At 38.6% G+C, this 17,044-nt stretch overlaps 1 protein-coding gene across 24 annotated transcripts in view; it reads right to left on the reverse strand.

Annotated features, from left to right (window-relative positions):
- The window catches only part of DLG2 (discs large MAGUK scaffold protein 2), a 1,649,366-nt gene that overhangs the window by 583,664 nt on the left and 1,048,658 nt on the right, over positions 1–17,044 (reverse strand). For all 24 annotated transcript variants that reach the window (XM_055122503.1, XM_055122502.1, XM_055122499.1 and 21 more), the window contains one exon: positions 5,102–5,238. In XM_055122503.1, coding sequence (XP_054978478.1) covers positions 5,102–5,238 — 137 coding nt within the window. The remainder of the gene's footprint in view (positions 1–5,101; positions 5,239–17,044) is intronic.

The following is a 17,044-nucleotide window of genomic DNA, read 5'->3' on the forward strand; positions in this document are numbered from 1 at the left end:
TAATCTTGACTATAAGAAAAGCTTTATATATAGTTATGTAAGACACTCTGAAGACTTTATAACTGTGTTTAAATGAGTAAAATGAACATAGATTTATGATAATTTCTATGTTGAATATTTTGTGAGACAAAACTTAACTAAAATCAAAATTCTAAGGAAAAATCTCAGTTGGTTGGTTTAAAACGAAAGTAAAACTGGAAATCTCTGAAGAGCATCTAAGATATCCCATAGTAATTATCTTTTCCCTTAAAAAATGAATATAAGAGAACCTGAGAGCGGCTGCACATGAACATCTCCTCCACTCCTAAAAGACTATGATCCCAAGGCCTAACGACTTCTGTGGGCACCCAGAAGCTACCTGCAGAAATGCCTCTACACTGTGAACTAAGCTACAGCCCCATGCCGTCCTGGGAGGGGAAAGGTTTTTCTCCCTCGGCCTTTCCTTTCCCAGTGGCGGTTATGGAGCCCACTAACCGGAGGTACGAGCTTGCAGTGATGCGACTTCTGGCATAAATTTCTCTGGACTTAATTACTAAAATACCAGAAATCCAAAACCTCATATGCTCTTCATTCTCAGTAATGGAAAACAAATTATCAAATGATGCCTTTTTGGCAGGTCTGATTTTGGGAGGCAAATTTCTTAACAAAATTAACAATAGTGAGTTTTCTGTTGAAATATTGAACGTAATCAAAGTAAAGAGAAAGTAGAGTGAAAATCATCAGCCACACAGGCGGGGGGTGGGGGTGGGGTGGAAGGTATACTGGGGTTTTTGGTGGTGGAACTTGTGCACTGGTGAAGGGATGGGTGTTTGATCAATGTGTGACTGAGACTTAAACCTGAAAGCTTTGTAACTTTTCACATGGTGATTCAATAAAAAAAAATATATATATATATAATAATAAAGAAAATTCCACATTAACTCTTCATAGAAAGCATTGTTATGTAAGAAATGTTTAACTTTCTTAATATGTATGTGAATACTAATGTGTGTATCCTAGAAATAATTGAATATTCTAAAGATGCACAGGGTTTGCCTTTTATAAAATTTGTAATGTTTCCTGTATTTAGATATGTCTGTGGAAAAAAGTCTCTGACAGATATTCCAGAATTGTTATGAAATGTAAGATAACATTCAGCATGTTTGGAAAAACTGCATATTTCAAAATTTCAGGAAATCCAGACTTTCAATGTGGGACTGAATAGAATAAGCTCACAATTCTTGTTGCTTAAACTGTATGTATTATCTGTATATGTTTTTAACAACTCTTCTTTCTGACCTCTGAGTTACAGCAATTGGGCAAAGTGCATCCCATCATGAGTAAAAGTAATGAATTTGCTTATTTTCTTCTCTTTCTGAGCACTTTTAGTCTGTTTTGAAATAGTTCATAGCAGTCAATATCTTGTTTACAATGACCAGAAAAAACTGGTTATGTCACTAAATCTTTTTAAGGTATCTAATTTAACAGAGTGACAAAGTAGTCACTTGGATATTTTGAAACTTCAAATATGAATGATGAACCCCAAAGCAAAAGTTGTGACTATTTACCGTAGGCCCTCAGTTACCTTATAAATCTGGCCTCCTTAACTTATGTTATGAATTGCAGAGACCACAAGAGGTGATTAGCCACTCTGGCAATGACATGAGAGAGCTTAAAAAAGTATATTGGTAAAGGGACTTTAGCAATAGTTCAGAGGGTCGAGAATTTGTCTTGTAGAGGGCCAGCTTGTGTTTGATCTCTGGCATACCATCTAGTCCCTCGTGTCTGCCAGGAGTGATTCCTGAGCTCAGCACCAAAGATAAGCCAGAGGATCATGCTGCCCACCCTCCAATAAAACAAACAATGATTTGGTTAAGGGCAATGTCTTAAGGGAAAGCCCTTATTAAAGAAATAGCTTCTAACTACATAGGAGAAAGGATGTTTCTGTCTTCGAGATTAAGAAGGACTCTCTGGGGTTAAGCAAACTAAAGTCATCTTTGCCTGAGGCATTTGGTTTGGAAATATGACAAGATACTTCATAGAAGAACCACCTTGCTCCAATTTGACAAAATATAAAGTCACCGAGTAAAGAACTCTGAATTATTACCTCGATTCTTACCATGCATATGTAAAATGACTGACTCTGAATAGAAAAAGTTAATATGTTACTCTAATGGTATAGGTGGAGGGAAAACTGTTTTTCTTTTAAGAAGCATGCCTTGCTATGTATATTTGAATTTTAGCCTAAGAGGAATAATACAATTTTTAGTTAGATTCCAGATCAAAATTAGCTACATTCTTCTACAACATGCAGTGGCTTCGGCTTTAGACACCTGAGATTAGTTAAGGTCTTTTTTTTTTTACTTTTTGGGTCACACCCGGTGATGCACTCCTGGCTCATGCACTCAGGAATTACTCCTGAGGGTGTTCGGAGGACCATATGGGATGCTGGGAATCGATCCCGGGTTGGCCGCATGCAAGGCTGTGCTATCGCTCCAGCCCCTGGTTAAGGTCTTTTAATAGTGACCCTATTAATCTACATTTGCTTCACTAAATATCCCTCCTCTTCTAAAATGCAATTCTTTCCTATCTCTCTTCCTTCTGACATTGCATGTTCTCTCATTCAAGTCACATGGCTAAAAGGGTAATTACCCTAATGACTGGATCCCCCCATCAACCAGGGGACAAAGAGAAAAATCACTTCAGGAATGGGGCCATGAATATGGCTTTGGATCCTCTATTTATCCTTCCAGTATTCACCTGGGGCCTTTTAAAAAACCTGTAAAATTTGTCCTTTTTTTCAAAACCGTTGGAAGTACAGATGTTGTTAGAGATGTAGTTCAATGTAAATATTCCATCTGATTTCTACCAAGAACCCCTGGTAAGGCCCTAAGGAGGGTCTTTCCCTACAACTTGGTTCAACAACCATTTTCAGCAGGTAGTAGTTATAACGTTGACCACTTCTGCTCTATAATGGCTTTTAGAATCGCCAAGTAAAAGGGGAAATGATATGGGGAATAGTGAGAAATAGGGTAAAATTGGCTGGGTAAAATCAGTTTAAAAAGAAATTTCCCTGAGAGAGATGAAGGTCGCAGAATAAAAGGACAAAGTTACAGTCATATTAAATATCCTACATAACTCAGGCTTATAAAGAAAATTTAAAATGGCAAAAGGAAAAACCTGTTCCTCTCCCTAACTACATAAATTTTAAAAAAAAGAGATGAGCCCCCTTCTTTGTGGGTGGTTCTTGTTGAGAACTCGCCAGTACCATGGCAGCTTCCTTGAATTTTGTCTGTTAAAGGCACAGAAATGAGGGAGCCCTGGAAATATCTGTTGGGTATAACAAAACAAGCCCAAGGGTACGAAAACTTTTGAGACAGAAGATCTTTTGTCCAGAAAACATTCAAGATGTAAAATTCCAGGACCAGAGAATGGCTAGACCCTAGGGAGGCTCCGCTGTGGGAAAAGGGGGATGCCAAAAATATAAAAGAAGACTGTCAACAACTCCAAACCTCATCTCTCAGTAAGAGCCCCACAGCAGAATTTGGGGGGGGGGAGTTTTGAAACAAACAAAACAAAAATCTAGAAAAATTAGTCAGAGGCAAAGGTGTCCCAGTATGAAGAAATGGTCTAGATCTCTACCTTACTTCTTACATCACTACCTGAGATTTTCTTACTTTATGTTGTGTCTGCTCAATTTTGCTGCAGTTCTACTGGGGATTAATACTGACACTCTTCATTCTGGAGATGCTCACAGAACTCTTGAGTGCAAAATTCTCTTTTCCCTCCCTTCATCTCCCAAAGAAATTTATCTTCCTTTAATATTCATGGCCTTCCAGAAATTCTCTGTGAGGCAAGGTACCATCCTGAAAACACGGGTTGAAGTTAGGAATGATTTTCCTTTCTTGCAAAGATAAAAAACATTGCTCTAGCCTGAGTTTTATGGTTCCTCATCAAATTGGGTAACAAGAATCATATTCCACACTTTGTAGATCAAATGTGACTCAGGCGCAGTTTGACTACCACCAAGTGGAGCTCCTGAGACATCCGAGCTGCACCATGCAGGTGTTTAAGGCAGATGTCCATCTCTCCTAAATCCCCCAGATACTTCTGGGGAAGTGAGGAGAAAGAACTAGTAGACTCCCCTTTCAGGCTACCACCTTTCCTCTCCGCGCTTCACACAAATCATCTGTACACATTTCTTTCTTTTAGTTTTCTAATAAAAGACTTTTTGTTGAGCTATTTCATCTAGTCTCTTGCTTCCACTCTGCAGTGGCTGGAGATAGCAGTCCATGCACTGTAACTATGCACTGGAGGTCTTCAGAAAACAGAGCAGAAGTCCGTTCCTGAGTGACCATGATCCCGGAGGTCCACTAATTACTTTCCACACCCAGTGGCTTCTTGCAGAAATGCCTCTAGACTGAACTGAGCTATGGCCCCGTGCTGCCCTGGAAGGGGAAAGGTTTTTCTCTCTCGGCCTTTCCTTTTGACGGTGGTGTAGCGACCACCAACTTTTAGAGCCCACTAAACAGAGAAATGAGCTTGTAGTGATGCAACTTCTGGCAGAAATTTCTCTGGACTTAATTACTAAATACCAGAAATCCAAGACCTCATATGCTCTTCAATATGGAAAACATATTATCAAATGATGCCTTTTCTGCAGGTCTGATGGTTGGGGGAAAATTCCAAATAATAATAGCGAGTTTTCTGTTGAAATATTGAATGTAATCCAAGTAAAGAGAGATTAAAGAAAATCATCAGCCACACAGGCAGGGGGTGGGATGGGATGGGAGATATACTGGGGTTCTTGGTGGTGGAACATGTGCACTGGTGAAGTGATTGGTGTTTGATCATTGTATGACTGAGACTTAAACCTGAAAGCTTTGTAAATTTTCTCATGGTGATTCAATTAAAAAAAATTAAAAAACAGAGCAGGAGAGACATATAGGCACAAAGACTGAGGAAAACTCATGAGAGAATTAGCAGGAAGTTGTTTGTAGCCAGGAAAACTGGAAACTGAATGAACCAAATTTTTGAATGTTTGATGCATGTAGTCCAGCTCAAATGGATGAAAATGGGAACACACTTATAAATAAAGACATTTTGTTTGATGAACACTCACCATTAGTAGTCTATCTCCTACTTGCAACCTTCCATCTTTTTGTGCAGCTCCGCCATCTATAATTTTAGTTACATAAATGCTGTTGTCTCCAGGAATATGTTGGTTCCCCACACCTCCTGCAATACTGAATCCTAAGCCTATGGGAAAGAAACAGAAAAGGAAAATGTATTGCTACTGTTTATTTTTAAGAAAATGTAATTATCCATACTTCAACAGCCGAAAATGTTAATCCTTGATTTATTGCAACAGCAATAAATAACAATAATAAATAAATAACTACTTCAGTTCTTCTTTAAATATTTGGAGGCTTGTTGATTAATGCTAATGAGGCGAAGCTCTTGAGGCAATCCCAGGAAGAAAAAAATCTTTGCTTTATTTCAAAACTGTAAACCTGTTTTTCTTAGTTAATCAACTCAGAATGGGTGATAGCCAGAGGATCATGGATGTGGTAGGTAAGCAGCGTGAAACATCATAAATTACTGCTCATGTTGAGTCTATGGACTTGTCTTCACTATTGTTTGTTATTTTAACATAAAGAATAGAATTAATGCTACTTATTCCGGAAGAGAGCTAGAAAATCTAGAAATTTCAGGTGAAAAGCAAGGCTTTTAGAAAATTCCACACATTTTGAGATAAGACCAATGATATAGGAGCAATATTACCTATTTATTTATATAATTTCTTCCAGGATAAGGAAAGTAGTTAGATGCCTGCTCTTTGTATTTCTTCGTGGTTACCTTATTATATTTTTATGCTTCCTGACACCAACTATCATTAACTAAGGGTGAGGTTGATCACATATAGAAACTAAATCATCAGTCTAAAGAAAAGAAAACAAATAACTCAGTTAAAGTAAAAAACAATTGCTATATATACTTAGTTTTTAAAAATGACAACTAGAATTTGGGGGGGTACATGCACACCCAGCTATGTTCAGGAATATCTCCGAGCTCTGTGCTTAGTGGTCACTTCTGGTTATGCTTGGGGGACCATGTATGGTGTCTAGGATTGAAACTGGATTAGTTGTGTGTAACGCAATCATCCTAAGCACTTTACTATTTAGAATACTAAGAGGGAGAAAGAAAATGCTTTACAGAATATAAACAAATATATATTCAGACTAAATCTTGTAGCATATATTTTTCATGGGCTGGAGCAATAGCACAGCAGCAGGGAGTTTGCCTTGCATGTGGCTGACCCGGGTTCGATTCCTCCATCCCTCTCAGAGAGCCTGGCAAGCTACTGAGAGTATCTCATCCACACAACAGAGCCTGGCAAGCTCCCCGTGGTGTATTCAATATGTTAAAAACAGTAACAAGTCTCAAAATAGAGATGTTACTGGTGTCGACTAGAGCAAATCGATGAGTAATGGGATGACAGTGACAGTGATATTTTTCATTATATTATAAAATCGCAGTGATAATTAACATGTAAATTACCTAGAAAAATAAAAATAAAAGTTTTGTATTGGTAAAGAATTTGTGTAACTTTCTTAGCTTAAGAATTTTCTTAAAATACATATAGTTGAATTATAAAACTCTCATAACATTTCAGAGCATTTTACACAATAAGGAAATTGTAGCACTGTCATCCCGTTGTTCATCGATTTGTGAGACTTGTTGTTACTGTTTCTAGCATATCAAATATGCCACAGGTAGCTTGTCAGGCTCTGCCGTGCGGACGGGATACTCTCCATAGCTTGCTGGGTTCTCTGAGAGGGACGGAGGAATCAAACCCGGGTCGGCCACATGTAATGCAAACACCCTGCCCTCTGTGCTATCACTCCAGACAATAAGGAAATACTATATTTTAATTGGATAAATATTGTCTAGAACTATGAAAATTATGTGGTCTTAAGATACCATGTCTTATTAGTGCATGGAAAATATAATGGCATGGGACCAGAGAGATAGGATAGTGGGTATGCCATTACTGTATATGCAGCTGACCCAGGTTTGACCCCTGGTAGTACTTATGATTACCAGATAGTACTTATGACCCCTAAGTACAGAACACATGCCCTGAGCAACAAAACAGGACTAAGTCATGAGCACTACCAGGTGTGTTCCAAAAATTAAAATAACTAAGTAATTGCATAATAAATTATAAAGTAATACCTCTAAAATTACATTTGAAATAAAATTACTTTTAACTATACATTAAAAGTGAAGGAAGATAAATTTAAATGATCACTTCTCATTGGCACTTTAAAATACTATGTTTCCTATATATATGAATATATTTGTTTTCTTCACCTCAAATGTAAGAATTTATCAAGAAAAAGATGCTAGGAATAAAGAAAATGCTCTCAAATGGAGAGTATAAATTTTTCTATGAAATTTAGAATATACATCAGATCACAGTTTCTGAATTGTTACTTCATATTTGTGTATGAACATATGGAACTTAAAATATATAATTGCAAAACTTTCAAATCCACATGCTGGGATTAAACTATTGCATTAATAACACAACAAAAGTCATTCTAACTGTGAAGAGAAAAGGTTAAAACAAATCCAGAGACACTGAATTACATCTACCATGCCAATTGCAAATGTCAAAGGCAGTCTGAGTTATAGAAGAGTCCAAGAAACAAATTATCACCGTAAACAAGGTTAAGTCCAAGAAAGAAATAACTGTGTAGTTGACATTTGAAGTTGAAAATTGTACCAAGACAATGAATTCTGTATATTCTATAGACATAAATATATCTGCCACAAAGGGAATAACATTTTTCCCATCCAGATATTAGGTTTAATTATTTTTTATTAATTAAATGCTTACTTTGCTCAAGATAATGCAGTGAGAGTTTAGTAAGAGTCAGAGGATAGAAGATAAAACTCGTCCATGATTTCTCTTACTTTGATGGATGCATTAAAGAACAATCAGCTTTTTTTTTTCTTTTTGAGTCTTACCCAGCGATGCACAGGGGTTACTCCTGGCTCTGCACTCAGAAATTACTCCTGGCAGTGCTTGGGGGACCATATGTGATGCTGGGAATCGAATGCAAGTTGGTCTCAGGCAAGGCAAATGCCCTACCCGCTGTACTATCACTCCAGCCCCAACAATCAGCATTTAATTAACACTCCGTGATATTCTAGATATTCAATTCAACATGACAAGTAAAGGTACAGCTTATGCTTATCACTGTATCACTGTCATCCCATTGCTCATCAATTTGCTCAAGTGGGCACCAGTAATGTCTCCACTGTGAGACTTGTTACTGTCATATTGAATACACCACAGGTAGCTTGCCAGGCTCTGCCATATGGGAGGGATACTCTCAGTAGCTTGCCAGGCTCTGTGAGAGGGATGGAGGAATACAACCTTGGTCGGCCACTCAAGGCAAATGCCCTACCTGCTGTGCTATTGCTTGTGTCTATAAACAGTGTAAATTTACTTACAGGAAGAAGAATACATATATGTCACAACATAGATTCAAAATTTATTCAATCAACATTCATATATTCATTTATTCAATGAATATCTTTCACTCTTTTTCAATTTAAAAATAAAATTTGGTATTTGTTCCATACCCAGCAATGCTCAGGGTTTACTTCTGGCTCTGCATTCAGGAATTACTCTTGGTGGGCTTGGGGAACCATATGGATGCTGGCGATGAAGCCTGGGTCAGCCAAATGCTCTGCCTTCTGTACTATATCTCTGGCTCTCTCAGTAAATACCTCTGGAGTATACTTGTGTTACATAATCAGTTACTATTGATTATGGTCAAAGTAAATGTAAAGAAATGAACAGACCAGAAATACTTAAGAAATCATGATCCAAAAGTGGATTTGTATGAATCAGTCAGTAGTTGAACCTGGCTAAAGCAATGTTTTTAACCAGTGGCTTATAGAGGGTTACTCTTTAAAGAAAGTGTGGGCTAGGACCTGTGAACAATAAAACCAAATCCAAGTGACTAGTGCAGAGGCAGTAATCCTAGAATACACTCTGCTATAGCAGAGATTTGTTTTTGTTTTGTTTTGTTCTTGTTATAGAACATGCTATCCTCTGATTATATAATGTTCCCCACCTCAATTGCACTTTAGATATACTGACAATCTTGATACTTCCAGAAATCTTGATATTTATGTCTTGATATACCAAGACAGATATGATGACACTTTAAGATATTTCTTCTTATTTCCATTGCTTGGAATATACTTTTTTCAGGGCTTTTTTTCAAATCTCAATTTCTTAGGAGCCCGAAACTGTCCTCCTTATTTAATACTGTCATCTAATCATACATCTCATTTCCATATCTAACTATACTTTCCGTTTTCCCTTGGAGCTTGTTACCTTGTAATGTACCACATATCACTTATATATTTTATTGCATTTTTTACCTGTTTCCTTGGTGAAAACAATATTAGATACATGACAGGAATTTTTGACTGTTTTATGTGATATACAATAATGGAACATAATAATCTCATGTATATGTAATAAATTAAAGATGGATAAGTCAGACCTTCTGCTTGCTGCGTTCTGCCATTCCGGGTGAGGCTGGTCCCTGGCTGATGTCACTGGGCCTACTCTGGAAAAGGGGCGAAGAGCCCTTCTCACTCGGTCCCAGGAGACTCCACACCTGAACTGTCCCATACCAACAAGCTCAGACCACAGCCACTGACCCTCTGCTCGCTACTCACCACCATTCCTGCCGTGGCTGATTTCTGGATGACATCACAACACCTACTCCAAAATGGGAGAGAGAGCCACAACCTTCCAGCTTAGTTCCAGCAGCTTCTATACCAGACCGGTGCCATTTGTTTTTGTTTGGGGGCCATATTTGGATATTCTCAAGGGTTACCCCTGGCTCTGCACTGAGGAATTACTCCTGGCAGTTTATAGGAACCATCTGGTCCTCCAAGAATCAACCTTATAGGCTGCATGCAAGCACCTGATCCACTAAACTATCTCTCCAGCACCTGACCTGTGCCATATTAACCAGCCCATATCATAGCTCCTGACAGATATACTCAGCAAATTACATGCTGCTCACATTATACCTGCTATTATTGGGTGAAGACAGACAGAGAAGAAAAGAGCAATCTCTTGTCTAATCCCTCAGCACCTTCAAGAGGTCGATCTACAAAAAATCACCCTCAACACAGCAAGAACATTAGAAACCAATGGGGGAAATGTAAAATCCCACCAACTTCAATGAGAAAAACAAGTAGACTGGAGAAAAAAACGATATCATTCAGGTCATAAAATCCTCTGAAAATGATCTTAGTAAGAATCACGATAAAGACGTTTAACAAACTCAAAGAAACTATGGCAGAGGTAGTCAGCAAAGCTCATGGAAATATGAGCCAAAGTGACAAAACTATTAACAATCAGTAATTACAGAAATTAAGAGCATGGTGGGTGATATTAAAAAAAATCAATAGAAACTGAACAAATTAACAGCAGCTGAGCAAAAGATCAATGAGTTCCAAGATGAAAAGGGGAAAACTGTCAGGAGACAGCAGAAGGTAGAAAATCATCTGAAAAGAAATGAACAGCTTGCCAGAGAACTATGGGTTGAATTTAAGAAGAACAGCATAAGAATCATTGGGGTCCTCAAGAACAGAAAGGCAAATTTGATAAAGAAATAATAGTTTAAAAATCATTAATAACAATTTCCAAAAAGTGAGGAATACAAATATGGAAATCCAAAAGGGCTCAAGGTCCCAGAGAAAACAGACTCAACTAGAAAAGCCCTAAGACAAACTGCATGCAAAATGACAAGAGCCAAAAAATAGATACAGATAAAAATAATAATAAAAAAGAAAAGGAAAAAATGAAAGATAAGAATAAAAAAGAACTCCATATAAAGAAAAGTCCATTAGATGCACAGTAGATTTATCAAATTAGACCGTGTGAGCTGGAAGAGTATGGAGGGATATTGTACAAAATCTCAATGAAATCAACACACCACCAAAAATACTTTGAAATTGATTATCATTAAAATTTAAAGAATATATATACAACTTCATAGATAGGCAATAGCTTAGGAAATTCATAGACCTAAAACCAGTTTAGAAAGCTGAAATAAGTATAAAAGAAATTTGGGGCTGAAGTGATAGCACAGCGGGTAGGGCGTTTGCCTTGCACACGGCCGACCCAGGTTTGATTCCCAGCATCCCATATGGTCCCCTGAGTATCGCCAGGGGTAATTCCTGAGTGCAGAACCAGGAGTGACCGCTGTGCATCGCCAGGTGTGACCCCCCCAAAAAAAAAGGCAAAAAAATATTTTTATTTTGTTTCACCACACCCGTGGTGTTCTAGGCTTACTCCTGGCTCTGTAGTCAGAGGTCACTCCTGCTGGGATTGGGTAAACCATATTGAGTTCTGGGGTTAGAACCTGAGTCGGCTATCTGCAAGGCAAGCACCCAACCTGCTGTACTATTGCTCTGGCCTTTAAAATAGATTCATTAAGGACAGGAGAAACTCCCTGACATGTTACGTTGAGTATGGCATATACTAATGATGCATATGGGTGTCTGCTATTAGATTAAGAAAAGCTAACATCCTATAATCAATAATCACAACTCAACTTTTATTTATTTATTTTCTGATAATTCTATTTGCCATGCCTTTAAGTTTTATTGGAGCATGCAATGTGAAATAAAATTTGCTATATGCCTGCCAAGCACAGGCTGTGGTAAGAGGAAACCTAGGGACATTGCTGGAGGGAATGGAACATTGATGATGGAATTGGTGTTGGAACATTATATGCCTGAAACAACTTAATTATAAACAACTTTGTGAATCACAGTATCTTAATAAAAACAAAAATAAAATTTTAAAGTATGAATAAATCAGAAAGATATGGAAAGTTACATCTGTTTGAATGAGTAAGTTATAGCTGAAACAAAAAACAGAACGATAATATAGGAGTTAAGAGCCACTTGTCTTGCACAGAGATAACCATTGTTCAATTCCTGGCATTGCATATAGTCTCTTGAGCATCACTTTAAGCGGTCTCTGAGCACAGAGCCCCGAGGAAGACAGCCTCTTCCCCGGGGCCCCTTGGAGGGGATAGGGTCCAGCTTCCCTCCCTACCCCGAACAGAGCTCCTGGCCGCTGAAGACCACCGGAGCCTAGATACAGCCATGCCGGAGGCCCCTCTCCACACATTCAGACAGGCCTCATGCATGAAGGTACTGGCAGAGGAGCCCAGGTGTGTGTAATCCCATCAATGGCCAACATCCAGAGAGAGACTTAAAAGCAAGCTCTCAGAAGTGCGTGGCATCATGTAGTCTGCTTCTCCCTCTGGGAGAAACTGGCAATCTTCTGAGAGTTTCCTGCCCACATGGGACAGCCTTGCAAGCTTCCCATGGTGTATTCATACGCTAAATCTAATAACAAGCTGGATCTCATTACCCTGACCCTGAAAGAGCCCCAAGTGTGACATCAATGGGAGGTCCAAGTCAAGAGAGCCTTCTAAAGACAGAATCAGTGAGCTTGAAGATGAGCTTCAGGCAGCCTACAGGCAACAACAATCAATGGGGAGAGACCTCAAAATAGCTCTAGGGAGAATCAGAGTCCTAGGGGATGATTTCAAGAGGAGCAACATCAGAATCATTGGAGTACCAGAAGGCCAGGGAACCAACTCCAATGAAAAAGCCACAGTCTAAAAAATCATTGCTGAAAAGTTCCCAGAGCTGGAGAATATGGACATCCAGATCCAAGGAGCCAGAAGGGTGCCAGCTAAAAGAGACCCTAACAGAAAGACTCCAAGACATATCATAGTTAGGATGATGGACATAACAGATAGAGACACAATAGTGCAAGCAACAAGGTCAAAGAAGGAAATCACATTCAAAGGAGCACCCCTTAGATTCACAGCAGACCTATCAGAGGAAACCCTTCAAGCCCTAAGGCAGTGAAAAACTCAATGAAATGAATGCTTCAACAAGAATACTTTATCTGGCCAAAGTCTCATTCAAACTAACACCTCTGGACAGATCAAGAAGATTAAAACTCACCAAGGAAATACTGGTTTTGAAGAAAGAAATAGAAGAGAGGGCTAATAGATCTATACAGAGCTAAATATCCCCCACAAAATGGAATACACGTTCTTTTCCAGTGCACATGGAACATTTTCCAGAATAGACCATGTGCTGGGCCACACAACATACCTTAACAGAATCAACAAGATAGACATTCTACCAGCTATCTTTTCAGACCATGATGCACTGAAGATAGAAGTTAATCATGGACAGATGCAGAAAACTAAATAAAACACTTGGAAATTAAACAGCTTGATGTTGAACAATGAGTGGGTCCTGAAGGAAATCAAGGAAGAAATCAAAAGACACCTGGAAACAAATGAGAATGAAGACACGAGCTACCATAACCCGTGGGACGCAGCTAAAGCTGTATTAAGGGGGAAAATTATAGCTCTGCAAGCATATCTCAGGAAGGAAGAAAGGGCCCACATAAATAACTTGACTTCTCAGCTCAAGACCTTAGAAAAGGACCAACAAAAAGAGCCCAAACCAGGCAGAAGGAAAGAGATAATAAAACTTAGAGCAGAAATTAACAACATGGAAACCCAAAAGACATTCAAAAGATCAATGAAATCAAGAGCTGGGTCTTTGAGAAAATAAACAAGATTGATAAACCACTAGCAAGACTCACAAAGAAAGAGAGAGAGAGAGAACTCTTATAAGCCAAATCAGAAATGAAAAGTGGGACATCACAACAGAAATCAAAGAAATTCAAAAGATCATCAGAGAATACTTTGAAAATATGTATGCCATGAAACAAGAGAACCTAGAAGAAATGGATAAATTCCAGGACTCCTATAATCTCCCAAGGCTGAACCAAGAAGACCTGGAGTACCTGAACAGTCCTATTACTATCAAGGAAATTGAAACGGTAATCACGTCTTCCCCAAAACAAAAGCCCAGGTCCAGATGGATTCACTAGAGAGTTCTTCCAAACATTTAAAGAGGACCTAGTGCCAGCCCTCCTTAACCTTTTCCAGGAAATTGAAGAAACAGAAACCCTCCCAAACAGTTTCTATGAGGCCCATATCTCCCTAATACCAAAAACAAACAAAGACACCACAAAAAAAGAAAACTACAGGCCAATACCCCTGATAAATACAGATGCGAAGATTTTCAACAAAGTATTAGCAAATAGAATTCAACAACTCATCAAAAAGATCATACACCACGACCAAGTGGGATTCATCTCAGGGATGCAAGGATGGTTTAACATCTGGAAATCAATCAACATAATCCATCATATCAACAAAAGAAAAGATAAAGATAATATAATCATATCAATAGATGCAGAGGAAACATTTGACAAGATCCAGCACCCATTTATCATGAAAACTCTCGCCAAAATGGGTATAGAAGGGACTATAATCAACATAGTCAAAGCCGTTTATCACAAGCCTATGGCAAGCATCATCCTCAATGGGGAAAAACTAAGAGCCTTTCTCTCTTAGAACAGGGATGAGACAAGGATGCCCGTTCTTTCCACTTCTGTTCAATATAGTACTGGAAGTACTTGCAATAGTGATTAGGCAAGAAAAAGGTATTAAGGGCATTCAGGTAGGAAAGGAAGAAATCGAGCTCTCACTATTCGCAGATGATGTGATACTATACTTAGAGAACCCTAAAAACTCTATTAAGAAACTCTTAGAAACAATAGACTTGTATAGTAAAGTTTCAGGCTATAAAATCAATACTGAAAAGTCCATGGCTTTCCTATATGCAAATAATGAGAGAGAAGAAAGTGACATGATAAAAGCAATCCCGTTCACAATTGTGCCTCAAAAAATCAAATACCTCGGAATCAGCTTAACTAAGGAGGTAAAGGACTTGTATAATGAAAACTACAAAACACTACTTCAGGAAATAAAAGAGAACACGAGGAAATGGAAAAATATTCTCTGCTCATGGATTGGAAGAATTAATATAGTCAAAATGGCAATTCTCCCCAAAGCATTGTACAAATTCAATGCGATCCCTATAGGGATACCCTTGTCATTCTTCAAAGAAATGGAGCAAGCACTCCTGAAATTCAAATGGAACAATAAGCCCCCACGAATAGCTAAAGCAATTCTTGGGAAAAAGAAAATGGGAGGAATCAACCTCCCCAAATTCCAACTCTACTACAAAGCGGTAGTAATTAAAACAGCATGGTACTGGAACAAAGGTAGAGCTGCAGACCAATGGAATAGGGTTGAATACTCTGACACCCCCCCCCCCCAAGTATACAATCACCCAATCTTTGATAAGGGAGAAAGAAATGTGAAGTGGAGCAAGGAAAGCATGTTTAACAAATTGTGCTGGCAAAACTGGACAGCTAAAAATGCAAAAAAAATGGGCTTAGACCTCCACCTATCACCATGACAAAAGTCAGATCAAAATGGATTAAAGACTTCAACATCAGTCCATAATCCCTAAGGTACATTGAAGACAAGGTAGGCAAAACCCTCCACGACATTGAAGCCAAAGGTATCTTCAAAGATGACACCCCACAGGCCAAGCAAGTGAAAACAGAGATAAATAAATGGGACTATCTCAAACTAAGCTTCTGCACCTCAAGAGAAACAGTGACCAAAGTACAAAGACAATCTACAGAATGGGAAAGGATATTTACCCAGTACCCATCCGATAAACGGTTGATAACAAGAATATACAATGCACTAGTTGAACTCCACAAGAAGAAAACTGCCAACCTGATCAAAAAAATGGGGTGATGAAATGAACAGAAACTTTCCCAAAGAAGAAATCCGAATGGCTGAGAGGCACATGAGAAAATGTTCAACATCACTAATCATCAGGGAGATGCAGATCAAAACAACCATGAGATATCATCTCACACCACAGAGACTGGCCCACATCCCAAAACACAAAAGCGACCAGTGTTGGCGTGGATGTGGGGAGAAAGAGACTCTCCTTCACTGCTGGTGGGAATGCCGACTGGTCCGGCCCTTTTGGAAAACAATATGGACAATTCTCAAAAAATTAGAAATTGAGCTTCCATTTGACCCAGCAATACCACTCCTGGGAATATATCCTGGAGAGGCAAAAAAGTGCAGTAGAGATGGCATCTGCATTTCTATGTTCATTGCAGCACTGTTTACAATAGCCACAATCTGGAAAAAAACAGAGTGTCCAAAAACAGATGACTGGTTAAAGAAACTTTGGTACATCTACACAATGGAATACTATGTTGCTGTCAGAAAAGATGAAGTCATGAAATTTTCATATAAGTGGATCAACATGGAAAGTATCATGCTGAGTGAAATGAGTCAGAAAGAAAGAGACAGACATAGAAAGATTGCACTCATATGTGGAATATAATGTAACTGAGAGGTACAAGCTTTCAAGGATGCAATTTCTTAAAGATATTTCTTTGGACTAAGTCACTTAAATACTAAAACACAGAAATCCAAAACCGTTCATCCACTAGTGTGGCCACTCGACCTCATATCTCTTCATTCACAGCAATGGAAAACAAATTACCAAATGCTTCCTTTTCAGCAGGTCCTACTTTAGGGGGGAGAAAACCCAAACAATAATAGTGAGTTTTGTGTTGAAATATTGAATGTAATCAAAGTAAAGTGAAAGTAAATTGAAATTTACCAGTTACACATGCGGGGTGGCGGGCTGGGTAGGTGGGTGGGTTGGGGGGAGTTATACTGTGATTCTTGGTGGTGGAATATGTGCACTGGTGAAGGGATGGGTGTTCGAGCATTGTATGACTGAGACTTAAACCTAAAAGCTTTGTAACTTTCCACATGGTGATTCAATAAAAGAATAAATTAAAAAAAAAAAGATAGCCTTCTAAGATCTTAGGGAAAGAACGAAATGAGAGGTTACTGAGCCAGCCTGAGAAATCATGCTTCGTGAGCACAGAGCCAGTAGTCATTTCTGAGGACTGTCAGTTGTGGCCCCAAATCACCCCCTTCCAACATAAAAAGGTAGT

The sequence above is a fragment of the Sorex araneus genome, chromosome X (assembly GCF_027595985.1).
Source record: "Sorex araneus isolate mSorAra2 chromosome X, mSorAra2.pri, whole genome shotgun sequence".
In the NCBI taxonomy this organism is placed as follows: domain Eukaryota; kingdom Metazoa; phylum Chordata; class Mammalia; order Eulipotyphla; family Soricidae; genus Sorex; species Sorex araneus.